General features: G+C 40.0%; 1 protein-coding gene across 1 annotated transcript; it reads left to right on the top strand.

Annotated features, from left to right (window-relative positions):
• The first annotated feature begins 1,640 nt into the window (after positions 1-1,640).
• On the top strand, positions 1,641-8,257 carry LOC146478182 (putative skeletal organic matrix protein 7). The gene is made up of 5 exons (XM_085112908.1): positions 1,641-2,025; positions 4,344-4,608; positions 6,244-6,547; positions 7,093-7,313; positions 7,725-8,257. Exons 1-5 carry the CDS (start codon positions 1,824-1,826, stop codon positions 8,014-8,016), a joined length of 1,284 nt encoding a protein of 427 aa, XP_084969034.1. The 5' UTR covers positions 1,641-1,823; the 3' UTR covers positions 8,017-8,257.
• Positions 8,258-23,463: the final 15,206 nt, after the last annotated feature.

Genomic DNA, 23,463 nt, shown 5'->3' with positions numbered 1-23,463 from the left:
AATCCTTTGTTTTAACGTTGACACTACAGTTGAATATCTAAACGTGGACCTAAACAGGATTAAACGTGAAGCTGATACTTCCCATGGGATTAGCGCCATCTGTATCACCTAATACATCTGATCACGCTTGCTCTCTTAACTTAATCTGTGACGCACATTGTTTTTGCTGTATAGTCTATTTAGTATTCCATTGAGAACAAAGAAAAGTTTAATTTGAACTTAAATTTTATTAGCTCAGGAAAGTTGTTGAGAACACTTTTATCGTCCTCTTGAGTTCATTAAGTGATTCAGTGTCTTTGAACAGTTCTACAAAAGTCTTCTCCAACTGTGCACAAAAACAATCTCACAAAACGGACACAATTAATACCGACCGTAGTTTTCGCTTTGAGAATCAAGAGAGAGACTCAATGATTACTGAAAACGAAGTATTTCATTTTCCGGCTTGAAAATATCAGTTTAATGTAACAGCACCACATATTGTCATCACGCTCAGCTTCCAACTCTTTATAGCTTGTTGCTCTACTGGTCACTTGATGTCAAACAATCTATCAGTCTATCAGGCAGTTATATTTTCGCTGTCCAATTCTCTTGAATCCGAGGTAATGCACCTGAGATATACTCTCAAAAAAAGTTGTCTAAGGCCTATTTGCTTTACCAGTGTGCCTGACACTCCAAAATTCTGATCCGACCTCTTTAATCCCTAAAATATTTGTAGTCAAGTACTCCATGTGCTCATTAGTGGGGGAGGTGTACATCTCCCTAGCCAGTCCCCTCAGTCTGCGTATGCAGGGGGAAAAGAAGATTTTAAAAAACAACTAGGTAAGTTAATGAAATGTTTAAGCATTTATTTTCAATTCCAACCTTCGAGGAGGCCCTAGCCAAGGTTAAAGAGCGGGTAAAAACGTGCCCATATCACAGATTTTAATGACATTTCCCGGAAAAACAGGAAACTAAAAACGAGCTGACTCAGTTTGATCACAAAAACACGCCCCAAGTTATTCAATATTCGGCAAACTAAGACATAAATCAACATGCTAAAATTAGCTTCACAGCACCAATTCCACTGCCAAAGTCAACCCTTTGTTCATGAAACATAACGGCTCTGGCTACATCATGATCATGAGTCGTTAGTTAGTTTAGTCGACCTCCTGATCCACAAGACTTCGTTTTCTTATTTTTCCGAGAAACTCTTAATTAAAAACTGTGACTTATGTTATGTATAGGCATGTTTGCCACCGACTCAAGATTAATATTGGCCGAGGGCCTTCTCGAAGGTCGTGACTGTTTTAGGGATACAGAGAGCGACTTAGCATTTTGAGTGTCACGGAATTGATGAAACAGAAAGGCCTTTGAACTTCTCCGGCAAGTATATCTCAGGTGCATTACCTCGGATTCAAGAAAATTGGACTGCGAAAATATAACTGCTTGATAGACTGATAGATTGTTTGACATCATGTGACGGAGCAACAAGCTAAGAGTTGCATGTGAGCTAAGCGTTATTGCCTTAGTGGATTTGTAACATTAAACTGATATTTTCAAGCCGGAAAAAAAAATGTCAAAACCTTCTGGTACGAAATCAATAACAAAAAAAAAACCGGATGTTGTAACAAACCACGTAGTTTCGCACTTAAGGTCGAACACGGAACAAATCGCTTTCAAGAAAGGAGACTTCTCAGCGCCTTTCATCAAATCAGAACCTGAGCTGGTATCTGATTGGAGCATAAAACAAAGGAGTCTGATATCACTGTCATCTGGGGATTAAAAGGCGTGTCGGATGACTTAACTGTTCATTCGCTCGGAAACAGATCTTGTGCGCGGAGAACATGCAAAACTTCGTTTTCTTTGTCGTGTGCACCTTTTTGGTGGTGATTGTTAACGGAGTAATAGGTAATGCGTCACGCCAGCAACAGTGTACGCTTAGGAGCGTTTGTGGAGTGCTGGATAACATCCGACAAAGACAGGCTCGGTTGGAGAAGAAAGTGAAAGCACACAGTGCAATTCTTGGTGGTGGTCGCTGCACTGAAGGTACGTAACGTCGAATCTTCAGTAAGGCTTGATTCTCAAAGCGAAAACTACTGTCGGTGTTAATCGTGTCTTTCGCGAGATTGGTAAAATTGAACAATTTGCTGTGCGCAGAAGACTTCTGTAGCACTATTCAAAGACACTGAATCACTTTAAGAACTTAAGACGACGATAAAAGAGTAATTGTTCTCAACACCTTTCCTGAGCTAACAAAATTTAAGTTCAAATTTAACTTTTCTTTGTTCTCAATGGAATACTAAATAGACTATATGGCAAAAACAATGTGCGTCACAGATTAAGTTAAGAGAGCAAGGGTGATCAGATGTATCAGGTGATGCAGACGGCGCTCATCCCACGGGAAGTATCAGTTTCGCGTTCAAGAAGGATTTATTCACAGATATTAGTCTTCTGCACAGGCAGAAGATGGGGATGGAGGCGGATTGATTCCTTGATCGCTCTGAATTTTTTGAAAGAGAAGGAGAGCTAAAGAACACACCTCTTTTAAAGGATCTACGTCAAGTATGAAAATGAGTATTTTTACTGCGTACGCCAACATTTGGCTAAAAGGCTCGTGAAATCGTGATTTTCCTGCATATCTCGGGTTTCTCACACGATGGTGATCTATTGTTCTGAAAATTCAAAGTTCAAATGAGAAACCTAAGACTTCTTTTCGCACTCAACACTCTCTTGCCCAATATCACAAATAAAGTCGTCATGTAAAGCTCTGCGCGGAAGATCAAATTCCTAATTAGACATCATTCTTCTTAAGAGATTTACAGAGACGCCAGGGAAGCTGTAACTATAAAAATCTCAGATAACTACCATAAAAAACATATTGAACTTTCTCGGTCAGCCTGATTGCAAGATAATTTGAAGACAAAATTACCCAAGCTGACAGAATTGACTTAAGGAAAGTCAATAGTTTGTCTTAATTTTTGTTGTTGATCGACTTTGTTTTTTGCTGATTCCTTAAAATCATTTTGGAAACACAGGGAGCGGTAGTGACAACTTTTTTCTTTCTAATTGTCAAACACCTGTTGGCTTGGCCAACATGATGTGCCGTAATTCAAACTCAAGTGTTAGTTCTACAGAACTCACACTTCATGACAAATTAAAAAAAGTAAGTTTGATTTCACGGATAATAATCATGAAAGAAGTGTCATGGCTTCTTAGTAGATCCCAGGAATTTTAACAGTCACATACTTTACGCGACATTTAACGTAAGGTGACCTCTTTAACCCTAATAAGACCAATAGGGGTGGTAGGAAAGGGGGAGAAGGCGCTGAATGGATGGAATTTCCCCCCCCCCCCCCCATCCCCGAGAAAAAATATTAAACGATTTCAAATCTTCATGCATATCCAAGCAACAATCATAAACAGGACTGTGCCCAAGTTTGGTATAACATGTTGACCCCCAACGAAATTTTCCCTGTCTAAGTGAAGCAGGAGAAAGTAAAAAATAAAATAATAATAATAATAATAATAATAATAATAATAATAATAATAATAATAATAATAATAATAATAATAAATAAATAAAAACCCCGTCTTTTTGAATAGTTTGAATACAAAGAACGATAGCGCAATAACCAGAAAGAGGAAACTCTTTTCTTAGGTATTTGACTAGTTTGTTTCATATGTGCGTTTTAAGAAAAGGAAAATGTCTACACGCGCTCGATGTTGAATCAGTTTTAGGGACCTCGGTGACCGTAGATGTACATAATTATCCGTTTCAAACATTTACGCGTACTGTAAAGGCGATAAGTAGCTTTCATAAATGAATGCCTTTCTGCAAAAACTCCCTCTAACTTATTTAGTGATGAAACTTTATATTCGTGAAACACCGATCCAAGAACGAAAGAAAATAGAAGCAACAGCTGAATTCCATTATTTCCGTGTTGGAATATAGTGGCGTCCGTTCAGCGCAAAAATAACGACAAACTGTCTGATATTATCGGGTTTGTCGAAGAAACCCTTTATATACTTAATACCAATATGTAGGGTAAGTTGTTTCAATAAGTGAAAGATATTTTTTTCTGATAATATATTTTTTTTAACCATCCAAAAAGTGGGGGGGCTAAAGCCCCCCCAGCCCCTCCCCCTCCGCTGTCCCTGGTGTAAACGAAAACGTTTATTAAACTTTAACATTACCGAACCTGTAGCGCTGATCTTACTTTGTAGCCCTTATTCTAATTAACCGTTAACTTCTAACCTTTTGCCACATCGCTAACGTTTACTTCGAATCCTCCATTATCCTCTATTCATACTCAGAAAGTGTTATATAAAAATCTTATTTTTTCTCATTAATTTCTCTTTAAAAGACGGCAGCAAGTTCTCTGTCACCGCTGTAGCACAATGCACGAGCCTGGTAAAGTCCATTCCAGACAACCACTACAAAATGGATGCTCTCGGCTCAAACACTCGACTAATGTGTCGCACGGTTGCTCAGCCCATTGATGAATCGCAGGCGTATACTGTGTCAGCGGAGCTCTTAAACCAAGCGGGATGGCAGGGAGTAAACAGCGGACATCTTGGATTACTGTTCAACGCTGTTGATGAAAACAACTTCGATTTTGTTTACTTCAGGTACATTTGCCATTTTCCCCTTGTCCTTTCTAAACTGATTCATTAATTGATTAGTTAGATTTAATAAATGATTGATTAATAGCTGAATGGATTAATTTATTGATACAATGTCCAATATGCAACTATTAAGGTCAAGCCCGAGGAAGTGGGGAGGGGTGGCTGGGGTATACTTGGGACATTTGCCATCCTAACCCTTGGAAATTTGACTGAGACTCTGGGCCCAGGGTAATGTGTTTTTCTATTCTGAGAAGGACTGAGGCCGAATTTCGTATTCAAGACGGCTCTTTGAAAGATGATAACTCATCTTTAGAGAACTAATAATACAACAAAGGAAGAAAGAGGAGAAAGATAATTGTCCGAGTGCTGTTGAAGAGAGCCAAACCTGAAACGATAATAAGAAAAAAAAACCTTCATTTGCACTCGGTCAGTGTTCTGATAGCCCAAAGGACTAATATACCACTTCTGATATAAACGCACTTAGCGGATGGATTCCAATCATGAATTGGCTCCTACAGCAACTGAAGATAAGAAAGAGTCCATGATCTCGTCTGATAATTGTTCAGTTGTTTCTGGATCGACAATAATGTTAACTCTGCTGATATTGATTATTATACGAATGTCAGACTGCAGGTAGCATGAGTTCATTTCGGTTTTAAAAACGTTAAAATACCAAATGTTGCCAAATGTTAATGGCATGTCATTAAGAGACATTTCTTCTTAAAGGTTGTTGTTGCTTTTGGATTAGTAACATTACCTCACTGTTCAGAGTAATAGCCGTCCCAGGATCGGGGAATTTGATCCTCTTTTTACTGATATTTCAGGAACCAGGTTGGCCCATTTTGACCAAGACTTATTGTGCAACTCAAATGTCTCATTTATCCTCCCCCCCCCCCCCCCCTCCATTAATAGGTCAATTAATTCACTGACAGACTAGTTATGTGGCTGATAAGATGACCGGGTGACTAACTGACGGACTAACTGATTACCAGCTGAATGACTGGCTGACGACCGCCGGCTGAGTGATTGAAGTTGACTATTAAACTGACTTAATGATGACCAGCTGACTGACAGATTGATGATCACCTGACTGACCGGCCGACTGACTGACTGACTGACTGACTGACTGACTGACTGATTGATGACCAAACGGAGTAACTGATGACCAGCTGACTGACAGAACTGACGATAGCTTGACCGTCCGGCTGACTGACAGACTGACGATAGCTTGACCGACCGGCTGACTGACAGACTGACGATAGCTTGATTGAAGGGCTGACTGACAAACTGACGATAGTTTGACCGACCAGCTGACTGACAGGACTGACGATATCCTGATTGAAGGGCTGACTGACAGACTGACGATAGCTTGACTGACTGACTGAGTGACTGACTGACTGAACGATGACCCAAATGAATGACTGATGACCAGCTGGCTGACAGACAGGCTGACCGATTAATGATTGATTGCCTCCATTTTCATTACCGAACTTGAAAAAACGACTGATCGAGATAAAACGTAATTGATTGAGTTGCTCGTCAAGCTGACATTCTGATATTCAACACATAAATTGCTAGGTCGGTAGCTGCTTTATAGTGTGGCTAACTTTAACTCGTGTGTCTATTGAAACTGTTTAGGCCCCACAGTGCACCCAGTTGTTATCAGACCGGATACATGGCCGGTGGAAGTTTGCACTTTGTTGAGAGTAAGGCCTGCCCCAATGGTCCCCCGAAAGGCGGTGTCTGGTTCCCAGTCTCAGTTAAAGTCCACGGTCAAACCGCGCAAATTTATCACAGTGGAGTCCTGGTGGCGACTATCACGTCCCATTTTGCTCTGAGAGCTCGGGGAGGCGTATTCACTTTCCATGGTTACCAAAACGTGATCCTCTTCAGGAAGTTCCAAATTGCCCCTCAAGTTTCCGTCAGCAAGAGGTGCAAGCAGGTAACGTCATGACTTGTTCGAAATGTGTATCATAATGATTCGATTTAGCTCCCAAATAACAGCTGTTTTTTTTAAAGCGCCACCATACTGTAAAGCCTTTCAATTGTATTCAAGCGTCCCTTCTGGCGAGGTTGTGGCGAATCGCTAATGTTCCAATTGAAAGTACCAAGGCGTTTAACGTTACTATACCTCATGCAATGATACAGAAGGTCAAATGTGTCGCTTGTTCATAAAACAAGGAACGTGGAGGAAAACTGCGTTCACTATAACTTGCTTTTGAAATGTATTTTAATGCCATAAAAAGAGTGAATCCCTGCAGACCTGTATATATGTTTTTCTGGTTAATATTATGAAAAGTGTTCGTCATCGTGGTTTTAAATGATAGCTGAGTTAATCGTTTGTCTCCCGATTGAGGCACATAGATGTGGATCGCGACGTTTCGACCGCTATACTGCTGGTCTTTTTAATTCATCAGGCAATGAAGACCAGCAGTATAGCAGTCGAAACGTGAGACAAACGATCAGTTATCATGTTTTTCTGTGTAGGTGGTTGAGCTCCCCGGTTATGTCAAAATGGATGCCGACCATGGAAGATGGCCACAGGATGCCTTCTGTCAGGTTGCGTTCTTAAATGATGACACAAGTACAAGTTATGTGCTCTCGGTTGATTTGTTTAACTTCATTGGACACGATGGAGTCAACTACGGACATCCGGGAGTGTTCTTTAACGTGGAAGATGAAGACAACTATGATTTCGTCTATTTCAGGTTTGTAATGAAGTCTTAATTTTTTTTAAATGGTGGTGAAAAGAAAGGTGGATAACTTTTCCTTTTTTAGAGTGTTGAAGGGATTTGATCAGATGTATTGGGAATGGAATTTGATTATTAAATTTATGAACCGGGAATGAAATGTGAGGCATAATTTGTGCTGGAAGCTGAGATATGAGCAAAATTTGGGGTGGGAAATGGTATTTTTTGTACCGCCCCTCCCGGCCCCTTTTTGGATTTTTTTCCGACGAGTACAAATCATCCGAGTTACAGTGAAGCAGGCAAACTCGGAAAAATAAAATAAGAGTTCCCGCAACCTCTTCATGAATTTATGATAGACTTGTACACCTAACCAGTAAGCTGTCAGTTTAACTTTCAACAGATATCGCTGTTCCTATTTTTATTTTACAGGCTTCACTCAGCCAGCGGATGCTTTCAAACGGGTTACGTTTACAAAGGCCAACCCAAATTTGACGGAGCTAAGTCAGCTACCTGCCCGGCCGGTCCCCCAAGGGGAGCAGAATGGTTCAACGTAAAGGTGACAGTCTCAACTGCTACCCCAGCAGGGGAAGTGAGGGTGTACTTGAAAGGCAACTTGGTGACGTCATTCAATCCACGTTATCCAATCAAACGACGTGGTGGTGTTTTGGTTGCCAATGGTTACAAGAACGTGATTTACTTCAGAGATTTCAAGATCTTGTGAAGGGGTCGTCACCGCTTAAACAAAGGACGATGGCAAATAATCATTAGTTTGAAAGCACAACATGTAAAAGGCACCTTGGCGTTAGCAGTCGGTTTAGGTTAAGGACTGTGGATAAAATTAAACACGCCCTGTAGTAGCTTAGATGAATTATTCTGAAACTAAGAGGCGAAAATAATTCACAGTTACTGTAGAAAAAGTTATACTTTTGATTTCAATAAAGATGCCGTCGTTTCACCATTAATCTTTGTCATGAATCAATTGACTCTATTGTCTGCGTGTAGACTCAGGTTATGCATGCCTTGGGTGTGTATCTTGTACAGGGCACCCAAGAGGATCATTAAAATGTTATCTCATGTGTTTCCAGATCGTTTTGTACCCTTTAAAAAACATATCAGTGTGTAAGCTGCTGACAGTTTGATCTCTTCCGATACTTTAGCTGAAAATTTAAGTTGCCGAAACTTTTAGGGAACGGGATCTTTTTCCAAATTTACCAGCTGTTGTCGGCTTTCCAAGAGTGTTGGCTGACTTTTTCCCGAATTTTATAACAACATATTTGCTCCTTTTCCTTCGTAAAGGAAAGGAATTAGTTTCCAGAGTTAAAAGAAATTTTTAAGCTGAGATCTTGTTAAGAAAACTTTCGACTTTCTTCATAACTAGATCTGAATTTCTTAGGCGCTAATATCCACAGAAATGGACCATTGGGTACCTTGCGGATAGCTTTGGAAAAAATGGGGCTAACTGAATTCCGCTTGAAATAGGCAATAGGTGTTAGCGCTGGATGTTTCGAAGCAAAATGACGAGAAAGTTTTAATTCTGTTTTGGCATTTAGCCATGTGTATCAAGGCTAAAACTTGTGTGAAACTTTTGAATTGAAAAACCTATTTTCGGGTAACAGTTATTTTTCTTCCATTTAAGCAAAAGGGATATCCAAATTGATGTTTATTAGCATGAGTAAATCTTGTTAAAGGTTTTGTTTTGCAAAACTTTACAAGTATCCATCTATTGATTGCATTTCTTGGCATTTCAGACTTGGTACAGAACAAATTCAAGAGCAGTTTGAACATTATGATATTTACTGACTTCCAATGGACTCCGCCAGAAGCCAGTATTTTTGTCTGTATTCCTGACTTCTAGTTAAATAACAAAATTCGCAAAGTTATCACCGCAGAACCTCGATTGCGAGACGAATAGGAATACAATACATCATCAGTTCTTTGAAAGAGTTCATACGTCCCATTCAGATATATAGCTCTTTGTTCACCAAATCTTTTTTGTGTTGAATGTTATTATGTCCCCTACTTGTCCAATCAACTGCTCTTTTGTTTTTCTTCAACTAAATATCACATCGTTAGTTGTTCGTTCTTAAAATAAAACACTTATGAACAGATTTGGAGAACCCGTGATCGTCTTAAGCCACGGCCTAAGTTAAACTTTGTTTACATAACTGCCGGGCCCTATGTATCCCCTCATCGGTTGGGCAACCTTCTAAATTACACCGATTCGAAAGTTACGCCTTTAATCACCAAACCTGCTTATACTTAAATGAATGTGGAGACTGACGCCGGCTTAACTCTTACCAGAATATTTTGATTTGGTTCTTTTACCGGACCCAAGCATGATGGCATCAAGACATGGTTGTGGTATTTGTAAAGGTAGAAATGAAGTTAATGACCAGAAATGCATAGAAAGATTAGCCGGCAAGTGCCACCAAATTTGTACTAATAATGGAGGGTGAACCCAGTGCTATGCCCGCTGTTTATGATGTCCCGCAGTGTAAACAAAATGACTGTAAGACTGAGTCTGAAGAGAAAGGCCAATTAATCGGGAGATTGTATTGAAATCTGAAGCTTTTCTGTAGTTGCAAGATGTAATAACAAGCCTTGTATTACACAGCGTTTTGTGTCAGCTGTTAATAAATTTTGTAAAAGCCAGATATTTCACTGTTTTACTACTCCGTTCTATACAAGGCTGCCAACAGGCCTCTTTATTTCACTGTCGAGTATTCTATAAACAAGTTATCGCTATAGCTAAGTAATAACATATGAATATATGAAGATGAGAAACCACGCAAACCAAACGCAACAAGTTTATTTTCTATAATATAGCTATATAAAATTGAACAGCAAGGACAACAAACTCAACTGATATAACATTAAAATATTCAAATGTTTTGGCTGGAAAAGGTAGGAGCATTCTAAAAGCGCTCCTTTGCTTGAACATTGTATTTGATCCTGAAACCTTCAAGTGTTCTTTTAAAGCACTTAGTGCAAGACGGTGACGCCTGGTTTCATATACCAGCTATACGGGTTGTCTGTCTGCGTGCAGACCTGTCCTTCGTTCATAGCTGAATCACAGTCAAACCAAGCTAGCGTCACTGGAGTGCTTGTAATGATTTATTACTAGTGGGACGATAACGTTTGAGTGCAAGCGGTATTGGGTTACAGGCAGCCGTTAGGAATGTGTTTGAACGTGCTATGGCCAATTAAGTATTGTGAAGATACTTAATTAGCCATATAAAGTCTTAAAGCACGTTCAAAAACAATACCGCATGTGCTCAAAGGAGTTCTGTAGCTGCCAATGAATCAATGACCCCTGTTTGAAGAATCGTAGACAGTTGACCAAGCCTTGTGCGGTGTTAAAAGTCTGTATTTTCCGTAAAACAGACTTTTGACAATTAGAGAGAAAAAAACTTGTCACTACCACCTGTCAGTGTTTCCAAAATGATTTAAAGGAACCGCTAAAAAAAAAAAAACAAAGTCGATTGTGCAACAACAAAAAATTAACACAAACTATTGACTTTCCTTAAAGTCAATTCTGTCATAAAATTATTTTGCAATCAGGCTGTTTGTATACAGAGAAAGTTAAATATTTTTTTATGGTAGTTATCAAAGATTTCAGAGTTTCAGCTTTCCTGGCGCTTCTGAAAATCTCTGAATTCGAATGATGTCTAATTAGGAATTTGATCTTCTGCGCAGAGCTTCACATGGCTAAATGAATCAGTTATTTGTGATAGAGGGTAAGGGTGTGTTGATTGCCAGAAGAAGTCTTAGGTTCGTCATTTGAACTTTGAATCTTTATAAACATAGATCACCATCGTGTGAGAATCCCGTAATAGGCTTGAAAATCACGATATAGCGAGCGGTTTAGCCAAATGTTGTCGTACGCAGTACGACAACAGAGGTGTGTTATGTAACCCTCCTTCTTTGTCAGCAAATCAAGGAATCAATCCGCAATCTTCTTCCTGTATAATTTTTTACTTATTTGTTCAACTGAGCCTTTTTTTCTTGTATTATTGTAAGTTTGTAGGCCATGAAAAATCTGATGAAAAATAACCAAAGTCTTATCCCCAACGAGTTTGAGTTTTGTTTCCAAGTTCTAGCCTAGCAAACTGCGCCCGGTATTGCCATTACGCTTAAAATATCTTACAACTCTTTATAGTTGTTGCTCTACTGATCACGTGATGTCAAACAATCTATCAGTCTATCAGGCAGTTATATTTTCGCGGTCCAATTCTCTTGAATCCGAGGTAATGCACCTGAGATATACTGTCTCAAAAAAAGTTGTCTCAGGCCTATTTGCTTTACCAGTGTGCCTGACACTCCAAAATTCTGATCCGACCTCTTTAATCCCTAAAATATTTGTAGTCAAGTACTCCATGTGCTCATTAGTGGGGGAGGTGTACATCTCCCTAGCCAGTCCCCTCAGTCTGTGTATGCAAGGGGGAAAGGAAATTAAAATAACTACGTATTGAAAAAAAAATACTTAAAAGTATTTTTTTTTCAATTCCAACCTTCGAGGAGGCCCTAGCCAAGGTTAATTAGAGCGGGTGAAAACGTGCCCACATCACAGATTTTAACGGACATTTCCCGGAAAAACAGGAAAACAATAAAAGAGCTGACTCAGTTTGATCACAAAAACACGCCCCAAGTTATTCAATATTCCAAACTAAGACAGATAAATCAACATGCTGAAATTAGCTTCACAGCACCAATTTCACTGCCAAAGTCAACCCTTTGTTCATGAAACATAACGGCTCTAGATCTGGCTACATGATCATGAGTTGTTAGTTAGTTTAGTCGACCTCCTGATCCACAAGACATCGTTTTCTTTTTTTTCCGAGAAACTCTTAATTAAAAACTGTGACTTATTTTATGTATAGGCATGTTTATTGCCACCGACTCAAGTTTAATATTGGCCAAGAGCCTTCTCGAAGGTCGTGACTGTTTTAGGGCTTAGCATTTTGAGTGTCACGCAATTGATGAAACAGAAAGGCCTTTGAACTTCTCCGGCAAGTATATCTCAGGTGCATTACCTCGGATTCAAGAAAATTGGACAACGAAAACATAACTGCTCGATTGACTGATACTTTTTTTTTTTTTTTGGATTTTCTTTCTTCTCTTTCTTTTTGGATTTCAATGAATGAATGAATGAATGAATTCTTATATACCGCACATATCACCAAGTCTCATGGCGGTTAGCCTGCAATGCAGGCGTATTTTTGGAGCGGGAGCGCTGAATAATCCTTCGTTGCTGTCATCTTGGGCGAGGAAGCGCGAGAGGGCCGAAGACCGAAGACCTAAGACCCCCTGATCGAAAACGAAGACCCCCTCATCGAAAACGAAGACCCTTTCGCCTCAGCTCGGTGGAGTTTAGCGGAAGACCTAAAAACAAATTCTGTCAAGTGCTTGTGTGCCTTTGTCAGTATTGACATACACAAGACGGCATTTGTATTAAACTGCGATTTAGGGGAAATTAGGTATCATTACAAATCCTGGGAGGGGAAGGAGTGGGTTGACAATACTTGTGTTCGATATACAAAAATTTCTATTTGGTAAATTTCGTGAGATTCCATTGGTTAACGATTACTTTGGAAACCATGGACCAATTAGAACTCACGAAAGTTACCCACATTAATTCAGGTAGTTTAGTAGTGCGAATTTCCAATTGTTTCCCTGCACACGTCGTCCTGTCTGCTCGATATGTCCATGTCGAATCCATTGAAATTGCCCGGTGTGTGTTTTTTTTCGAAATCAGAATGTCACTTTACGATATTCACGAGGTTTTTACCGCCGATTCTAAGTTACCAGGCCAACCCGCCGCCGAGACAGTTGTGTTAAAGAAGTCTCTTAGTGCGGTTTTTCCCCCCTTAGAAATCGTAATGCTACCATCATGGAAGGTGTCCCATTGGTGAAAAACGCGCATCCCTGAGAAAATACCTCAGAAGGTAAATTCTAATTAAAAAGAAAATTTAATCCTTCATTGAAGTAACACTCTTTTTCTTTTATGAGAACGTTGAGGCTAAAAAGGGACTAAAAGTTAAGAATATGTTAAGAACATACCTCAGGCTGAAACATTGAGTTTATGTCAAAAAGATCATAAAATGTATAACAATTCGGTCTGTGCTGTGGTATGCACGTAGCTCAACTGTATCCAACACGGTCGAATACACGAGCAATGTACTTTTGGAATAATTACAACACAAGTTGTAATTAGGCAAGCCAAGAGTGTACAAACTAGAAACATAAACAGATTCGTTTAATATAAGGTACGAAATCGCTGACAATCAAGACTTAGTTTTATCTGTAATATAAAATGTAAAATTATGATTAACCTTTGCTAACAAAACTACCTTAGATTTGATATTATTCTTAAATTTCAAAAATAACATTAACATGCATATGATTTTCAAATGGGGCGCTTTCAGCGATCTCCGTTCAAACCAGTTGAAACGGAAAAATTTGACACATTCGGGAGGTTGTGACCCTTTGTTCACCTCTTTCTAATGAGACGATGACATCCATCTGGACTTATGGAAAGCGCCTCACTGAATGCCAAAAACTGGAACGTGCAACATACAATAGTTAGATTCAATTAAAGTTACTAGTAGATTTAAACAGTGGCTTTGAAAAGTACCATTCGCACAAAATCGACAGTTCTTCACTACTGTGACAAACTTAGGAAACAACAACAACAAACGCAACAAGAACATGAAACTCTCCAAGCACTACAAAGTGAAGGTCTAATCTGGCGAAATGTCCGCCTTTAACTGTTGAACAGCTCTTAATTAAATCATGGTGAAAAAGACGCCGATGAAGCTCACACACTTAAAACTATTAGTCCTCAGGTTTTCCTTAAAGTATTCATCGTGAATTTCAGTGACGAGAGGAACAGTGAGATACAAACAATGTTTCATATATAGGCCCAAAGGACAAGGGGTCCATAATGCCTTGTCATTAAAGTTAAATTAATGAATTACATTGGCGAAATGCCTTGTCCGATTTCTCAGTGTTCATCCGTTGAGGCATAAAATAGAGCTTATTTGCTACTCCTTTGTTTATCAATTCTCAATCTCTATGATATGTCCATTTGAAACTCCCGCCTGAGAAGTTCCTTGTGTGATTCGTGCAGCTTTGGGAGCGTTTCCTCTGGAATGTGTATATACTGCGACGAGATGTATGAAAACCTGGGTTTGAGACATTTCTGAAGGTTGGCGTGATAAAATCTTGATCCTTCTTTGTTTGACGGAACTTTGTTTTTCCAATCCCCATTTACGGGAAAATACCACCTTTCTTTGTGCTCCAGAACCAAATCAAACGGGAGGTGTCTTTGGCAGTGACAGAAGTCCACATTGCAGCTTCTGCACTTCTTTGCCTCTTCAGGAAGGATTGGATTGTGAGGAAAGGATTGTCGTTGAGGTGTGATTCTGTATAGACACCATTGCTGCTTCCTTAGGGAACTTCAGTTGGTGCGCTTTGTTGTTTCAAGGGACGAGACTTTCTTCCCTGCGCGCTGTTTGTCCACATTGGCTTCTGCCAGAGCGGTTTAGGGGAACCTTGCCCTTGATTTGTTGTGAACATATTTTAAGTGCATTTCTAGGCACCCTTTTAGCTGAGCGACAGCAATGGAATGCTTGCAAATATTGTCAAATTTGTAGCTGGGACAATTGCACGACACGAAATTTGTGTCAACGGTACACTGTACTCTACCGTTCTTGGCGCGTATTGCAGCGACTTCAAATTTAATAATAATAATAATAATAATAATAATAATAATAATAATAATAATCTTTATTGAGGAAATCAATTTCACTAATAAGTGATTTACAAATAAGTCCTCGAAAATTAAAAAGAACAAAAAAAAAAAAAAAGGAAAAAGAAAAATAAAGAAGGTTGAAAAATAAAGAAGGTTGCAAGGTTGGTTGCTCCTGGATGGCAAGTGGGTGGTTTACTAAAAGTCGGGCGTTTTCCGCGACATGCCTTTGCTGTGACCAACTTGTATCCCATATTTTGCTTCAGAAATTGGGCTACATCTATGGACAACTCGGTGAATTCTTTCGCTGGTGGCTGTTTTGTTATATCAGGTTCACGAATGGATTTCCTACCCAGTGCGTCTTCCACTGACAATTTATTCATGTCCGCGACGTACTTCTCCCTTTCTTCGGTTGACCAGCGAAACCACGTGTCTATCGAGACCTCAAGGTGAGACACTAACTCCGAAAGTTCGTACTCTTCGCTTATTCCAGCGATGGCCAAACGTAATTAATCTTGCTGCTTCTGGTAAATTTCTTCGAACACGGAAGTGGTGAATTCAAGCTTGGTCAAACCATATTCTTTCTCGTTTTTACTTGAAACAACATCCTTCTTCGCTGCAGACATTACGTGATTCATGGATTCTGAAGGGTTTGTGTACGATCTGATTGGTTTGCCATCAGGACCGTCTTTCAACCCACCCTGGCGTCGAACCTTTGCAACCATGTTTTTCTTCATCATCTCGTAGTTTGATTCGAGGTATGTCCAGAACTTGCATTGGTATGTGCTGTCCTACCCAAGCACTTCTCTTTCCTCTCTTTCTAGCTCTTCCTTCGACGCATACGTACAGTCGTCTCTTAAGGTCTTTTTTATCCTCTGCATCTAGGATCACTTCTTCCTTTCCGTAGACTCCAAACACCTTGTTGAGAAACTTTTTCTGGTCTTTTGCGCTGCAGATACTTATCTTCCTTAGTTTCTCTTTACAATTACCCTCAAAGTGTTTGAAGCAGCGTAGGTGTTTTGCCTTAGGCATGTCTGCACTCCAGGCCGCAGTTGTTCAAAGGCCGGATAACTTTATCCGGTGGATAAGTCACTATCCGACAGTTTCAATCTGTGCAAAGATTTCGGTATTTCATCGTGTACAAGCAAATATGCCCACTCTAACCACAGTCTAGTTTAGGAGTGTGCGAAAACCTTGGACAACGTTTAACGTGAAGTAAATTTTAGACCCCGAATAGTACCTTATCCAGAGGATAAAGTTATCTGGCCTTTGAACAACTGGGGCCAGGCCTGGGCCAGGCATGAATCAATGCTTCTTCTCCGTCAGTCATGAAACCCCTTGGCCTGATTCAGATTCTTGATGTTGGTCGCACACACTGACGAGTGAATTCGGTAATTCTCTACGGTCTTTCGATGGTGCAACATAGAAGGTCCTAAAAAAATTGGATTTTCGCCGTTCCGCCTGGATTTTAGAAATAGGTGCTTGTATACAACCGGGGTAACTCCAAAGGGGCCCATATTGAAGGTTGGATCAATGGACAGGGGGTAGCTCAGCTTTTCAGAAGTCGTGAAACGAGAGATATCTGAACACATCACTTCGGTTCCTAAAACCCATGCATCAGTCGGGACATCACAATGATGCAGGACAGGAGAATTTTCTTTGTGTCTTGCATAAACTAGCAGGTCCTTGACTGGATCGTCTGCACTGTTTCTTGCAAACTTTGCATCGCTTACTTGCTTCTTTCCTCTAGGAAGAACACTTTGATTGGAAGCGTGAGTCGGACCTCCAGTAGCTTTCATGATACCGCGATACACCTTGGCAATACTGCCACTATCGGTAAGGCCCTGGTGTATTTTCTCCATGGTACTTTTTGCTGTTGGGTGAAAGGGGCGCGATTGGCCTTCTTTTCGGTTTCCGTGGGGTAGAACTTGGACTTCTACGGTGTCTTCTCGCGCTCCCGATGCGATAATATGATATTGTAGCAGGCAAGCATCATTGACAATTTTCCCACTCTTGTTGGTCAGGAGAAACATTGAACGAACAAGTGTTGGTGATGCCTTGTTTCGTTTGGAATTAATTGTTATGTGGTACTGACTGTCACTCCCTAAATTGTCTTTCTTCCTGGCGAGGATTTCAAGACTGGTATCATTTTCGCTTACATCACAAGACACTGTCCAAACACCACATCGTAACACACGGTCATAAACTCCGTTTCTGTCTGCTTTGACATCTCTCCAGTTATTTAGCTTGCTGACGTTGACAAGGAAGGACATGTTTTGGCGAACGCCCAAAGGTTGTGTTGTACACATTTCGGTAAGAGGGGCTTGTCTTAATAGTATATCCACTGCTTGTTTCGTGTGGTAGCGTTGTTTTCTTCCCGATTCAAATATTGGTACCTCTTGTTTGTCGTTGAAGTACAAGGTCACCGTTGGAGATGGCCCTTAAAGAATGAACGAGAAACGTAGACTGTCAATATTGAAAATTTGAAACATTAAATATAAAATATTGAACTTCTTGTCTTGATAATAGTTCAATAGTTCATTCATTTATTCTGGAATAAAGAACTTGTCGCTGGTCAAGTTCAGGATGAGTTACGTTAAGTTCTCACCTTCGTTTAGTCTTTTCGGAGCTTTAGCTCGTTTTGTGCCGCAGACTAGTTAAATTCCTCGTGTTTGTTCTTAGTTTGCATGTAGTGGCGAGATCCCCCAAGTTGTGCTTGTTCATTTTTGCATGAACAGTAAGGTATCTAGAATTTGTTTGACTGTCTGGCGGGATAGTTTCTAGTCGGCTAGTCTTACCTGTGGGGTAAAATTTGCTTATGTGCCGTATTGCCTGGGGCGGCGTTGGAAATTACTTAAATTCCTGTGTGTTTTTTGCCTGAAGTGGTGGCGGTATTACCTGTAGGGTAAAATTGGCCTGTGTGGTGTTGCCTGAGGCGGCGTTGGAAATTGCGTGAATTGCCTGTGTGGTTTTTTTGCCTGAAGTGGCGGCAGTATTTTCCTGTGTGGTTTTTTTATTGCCTGTGTGGTGTTGCCTGTGGCGGCGTCTGGAATTGTGAGATTTTTTGCCTTTGTGGTTTTGCCTTAACTGGCTGAAGTATTTTCACGTGTTCACTAGCCTTGCCTGTGTGGTGTCGTTTGTGGCGGCGTGACAATTGTTTTTTAAATAAGCAAAGGCTGATATTGACTATAGGCTGGTTTCCATATGATCGCAGATCGCAATAAGGTCTGCGATCGTCTGCGATCACATGGAAACTACTTCTGCGATCGTCTGCGATCTTGCGATCGTGATCGCAGACGATCGCAGAAGATAGAACCATGTTCTATCTAAAGGCTGGTTTCCATATGATCGCGGATCGCAGATCGCAAACAATGGCAATTGATCGCAGACGATCGCAGGAGATAGAACATGGTTCTATCTTCTGCGATCGTCTGCGATCACGATCGCAGGATCGCAGACGATCGCAGAAGTAGTTTCCATATGATCGCAGACGATCGCAGACCTTATTGCGATCTGCGATCTGCGATCCGCGATCATTTGGAAACCAGCCTTTAGATAGAACATGGTTCTATCTTCTGCGATCACGATCGCAGGATCGCAGACGATCGCAGACCTTATTGCGATCTGCGATCTGCGATCCGCGATCATATGGAAACCAGCCTTATGATTGCAAATATTTTTGCACGTGGTTTTGTCGTAGTGGCGAGATTTTTTCCACGTGTTGAACTTACCTGTGATGTGTATTGCTGCCTGGCGCTTTATTGAAAAAATTTAAAACTAGTAATAGTTTTCACTAGACCTGCCATCGCTTTTCAAGATCTGTTTAACACCTGTATATGGTTCTTACTGGATATAAATCACTGTGCAAACGAATGTTAAAAAAGAAGCGTTTGAATATTTATTGAAGTTAACATCCATGTAACTGGTTAGCATATTTCTCTGTAAATTTGACATTGAAATCTATTACAGTCATACAGTTTTGTTTTGTGAAACAGCAACGTATTGTATGTATAATTATGTGAACTCGTGGTTTGAAAGGCTGCTAAAGATGCAGAAGATGGCGAGACGTGACTTCGTGGTTGCAAGACCTTGACACGCTGCTAGAAGATGGCAAAACGCGAACTCGTGGTTGAAATGCTGCTAAATGATGGCGAAATGCGAACTCGTGGTTGCAAGACCTTGAAACACTGCTAGAAAGAACTCGAAATGCTGCTTGAGGACGACGAAACGCAAACTCTTGCTCGCAAGACCGTCAAACGCTGCTCGAAGACCTCGTGGTTGCAGAATGACAGCTACCCGATAGCACCTTTCGCGCTTGCTGAAATATTACCCGAGACGACCGTGCGCGCCTAGTTTGATCAAATCGAGATTTTTTTCGCATACTAACAAATTTACTTACAGTACTTACTTTCTTACATTTTGAAATTCCTTATATGTATACACGCGGGGAATCCTAGGGTGCCTCCTCGGGTTTTGGCCTCTAGGCCAAAACCCTGCGGGGGCAATAATTTTTTATCCCTTTTATTGAGAATTGTTCTGACAAGTCTTTGCGACGAGACTCCTTTTTCTTGTAATATACTGTGATTTACCGAAACGCGGTGTCTTGGATTGTTTTGAATTTGTTTGATGAGATGCCGAAAGCCGTGAGAGGTGTTTATGAATTTGCTTGCAAGGTTCTGGTTCGGTGATATTTGTTTAGTTCTAATTGCCTCTTGTACTTAGCTCCCAGTGGGGTTTGCCTCAGGTGGCCGTAACTATGCAAACTTAGTTTGCATTGGTAATTAACTCCCTTGGGATTATTTGAATATGCTATATAATAGATTGCATTGTGTCACACTCTGTCACTCAACTTGAGGCCGCGAGCTCAAATCATGTTTAGCTGCCCACCCTTCCCTCCCTTCGAGTCAGTTGGGTTGAACCTTGCCTTGCCACATTTACCTTCGTCTGGTCTGGGCTAGTCCAAGGCCAGAGCGATTCCCCATACCTTATGAATAATAATACCTAGGGAGGAAATATTACACTGTTCTCATTTATATAACTGACTTCCTATAATCGTGCTGTGTCAGGCAGTCATCCTAGCTATTTGCATTCTGATATTGGAAGCTGTATTTCACCTGTCAACTGTGATTATCAATGTCAGCCACCTGCACGACTCTTTAAAAGTGTTCCGTCGTTTTACTTAACATAACAGTTTGTCTATGACTTGAAAGTGCATCAGGTACATTTTTGAAAAGGTGAGGGAAAATATCCTATTCTTCTAACTTTTAGCCATCTTGACGAAAATATTGTAAAATCTAGGGTAGATTTTTTTGGTGTGACTGTACTTTATGAACTTCAGAGGCCTAGAAAAAAAGCATATCGCAGGTGCCTTTCATAAGGGTATTGACAGTAATGGTTTTTGTGGAGGGAGAAAAACATCAGAATCTAGAAAACAACCTTTGCAGCAAGGAAGAAAGCAACAACATCATCTCTCCACACATAACAAATACGGGATTCGAACCCGAGCTGCAGTGCAAGTGAGGGGCGATTGTTCACACCACTGCACAGTCGGCAGTTCTCCTTAAAAGTACTGTTATACGTCTGGCTGTTTTTCCTGAAAATTATAGCAACGCCATTGCGAAACAAGTTGAGAGCGAAACTGCGCGTATGACTTCCCCTCTTGAAGTCCTCGTAACTAAAAATTTCGTTACAGGTTGCAGAAAAAGTAGACAAGTTCCTCTTCTTTTCGAAACTTTGCGAGATGCGTTGCAAGATGGAGAGAAATTGTCCCTCATAATCTTCCATGCCTTGCAGCTCCATGTGTTTTCTCTCTCGCTTGCGCCGATCTTGAGACCAGGGTCCCGGAGTAAGTGGCCAGATGCCGGATGTAAACCGATTTCAGAAGTTTCACAAGCGTGCTGCATCGCTTTGCCAGAAATAAAGGGTGGTTTTTGGCACCAAAGTAAAACTTAATTGTCGCCTGTCTTATAAGAGTGTATTTTCTTCGAATGAGCCATTTGTTTATTCAAGTGAGGCAACTCAGTGAGCAATTTGTCTAACCGTGCAAAGCAAAGTTGTGCACGCAAAGATTACATAACGCCAGTTGTTGGAACACTACGAGTTGTACTCGGTGTTGCAGCATGAAAATGTTTCGGGACGTCTTCGTTGTCCGGAAACAAACCTTCCTTTTCTCAGTTCCGACAAGAACAACAGCCATGTCTTTGCAGTCTTTTCGATGTAAAGCGACATATTTGTTCAACAACCTGTACTATTAGTATAAATAGCCACTATACCAATGCTTCAAAATATTATACAACTTGCGCTGGGAAATTGAGATAAACATCTACTTTTCCTGCCCAAGACATTTCTTGAATTTTTTTTTTCTCGATATTCTTCTAACTCTTCCTTGAATTTATTCTGAGCTGCTTTTCTAAAGAACTGAAATTTTCATTGTATTTTCAACCACATACTGCTATAGTTGTATTCAGTGTAATTAAGAGTCAAGGGTTTACCGCTATAGTTGTATTCAGTGTAATTAAGAGTCAAGGGTTTGAAAAATTCTATTTAAACAAGGGAATTTTTCACAGCAAAGGCCTCAGATACTCAATCAAAGAAATACTTTTTTCTTCCAGTGACAACTAATAAGACCCTGGACTTTTAAACACCCTCAAATTGAAGAGGCGATATAATTTAGGGTGGTTAATAATTAATTTTCAAAAACCACAAGTCTGCTTAAAGGAAATTAAACAAAGTTACGGGAAGTGGAAGAGGAGAAGTGAAACGTGTGCTTTACTAATATAAGACGAACTTCCCGTTATGTATAAAACAGAAACTCGTTTCTCGTCTGAACAAGAAGAACCAAGACTCTCTAACACGACTCTTTCGTTAGACATACTGCTAATATAGTTATCTTTTCCACCTAGCTTTAGTTAGCTAAAAACTTCCAGTTAAGTTACCTATATACTTCCACTAGTAGCTATGTTAAATTTATCGCTTTGAACAGAAAGCTGTTTATCTTGGATAGGACGCTGTTTAGTTTTTCAATTTTTTTACTCTAGAGTCATCCCCGCAATCTAGCCGAAATTTCTTTGCATGCTGCGAGTGAATGGATTCCTACTGCCGGCTAGTTTTTGTTTGAGTTTGACATCCTGACAAGGGAAAAACTTTGACACGCATTCTTAGCTCCTGGACGTAAGTGAAACATTGACTTTCTCGAAAAATGTTTCGATTCCCATTAATGTTTCAGATAAAATGGCCAGAGCTCGCAGTTGTGAAGTCAGAACAACTTTCATCGCTTCAGTAGCTTGTACTGGAAAATTGCTCGCTCAAAATTAATCCTAAACTGGAATTTTAAACATAGCGGGAGAAACACAACAAATGGGAAGAGACAAAGAGTCTTCATGTAGGGCTCTTAAAAGTTTAAATGCGTTTTAACATATGAATGGGACAAGGAAAAGCTTGGAGAACATTGGCGCTCATCAATAATTCGATTGAATACTGATGAAAAAAAAAAACTTTTGACAAAAATAAGTTTGCATTTTTAATTCATCAGAAATTAACTCAACAGGCAGATTTTCAGCTTTGTTATTATAAAAGAAAACTTGACAGCAAATTCAGTATTTATTCTAAAATTATTTCATGAATCACACATTTTCTTTTGTTATTCAACATCCTTTTTTTTTAACTTACATCCTTCATGAATATTAAACTAACTGAAACGAGGGATTTATACAGATAAATCCCTCATTTACATTAGCAGTACTGCGAGAAACGCACACATCAGGTTGCTTCTATTGTTCTCCGTTTCTCACCTAAGTGTGACGGTACTAATTAGCCGGCGTTTGTCCCCTTGAACAAAGGAATAATTTCATGAAATAAGTCAGATAAATACCTCGAACGTCGGTATTAATCCATATACATCCCTCTCCGTTCTCGGTATTTATCTCTTACGTATTGGCCACTACTCCGGAATGCACTCGAGGATAAGGAAGAGGATAAGGGGAAGTGCCTTTGGCTCAAATGACTAAAATGGTGGAAAGGACTATGATGCACTTGAAGAGTTCCAACCATCGCTCATATTCAAGAGTTCCTAATTACTCTTGTTCTAAAATATATTTCACCAACAACCACTTAGCGCTTATACCGACAGCAAGTTCCATTGGCGTCATAAACTAGACAATTTTATTAAAACTTGTCAAAAATTTAATTATTGGGCTGCATTTGAACTTGCCCAACTTCCAAAACACACAAAAAAATGACAATTTGTTTTTTCAACTGCTTAGTTTTGTCCATTTTCCTTCATTCAAAAATTTACGCAATCATGCAAGGTGCCGAATTTTCAGTGTTAGGATTGATGGATTTAGGCTACAATACATCCTCGTGATATACACGGGAAAACATAAGGCGTTAGTTTTCGTTTTCGTTTCGTTTGAATTTCGT

Source organism: Pavona decussata, unplaced genomic scaffold (genome assembly GCF_977016875.1).
Source record: "Pavona decussata unplaced genomic scaffold, jaPavDecu1.1 SCAFFOLD_67, whole genome shotgun sequence".
Classification (NCBI taxonomy): domain Eukaryota; kingdom Metazoa; phylum Cnidaria; class Anthozoa; order Scleractinia; family Agariciidae; genus Pavona; species Pavona decussata.
Note: the sequence above shows the minus strand (reverse complement) of the source record. Positions and strands in the feature narration are given on the sequence as shown.

Coding starts and splice junctions, on each gene's coding strand:
- LOC146478182 (XM_085112908.1), top strand. CDS start 1,824: ATGCAAAACTTCGTTTTCTTTGTCGTGTGCACCTTTTTGGTGGTGATT. Junction 6,548..7,092: donor TCAGCAAGAGGTGCAAGCAG/GTAACGTCATGA, acceptor TTTTCTGTGTAG/GTGGTTGAGCTCCCCGGTTA. Junction 7,314..7,724: donor TATGATTTCGTCTATTTCAG/GTTTGTAATGAA, acceptor TTTATTTTACAG/GCTTCACTCAGCCAGCGGAT.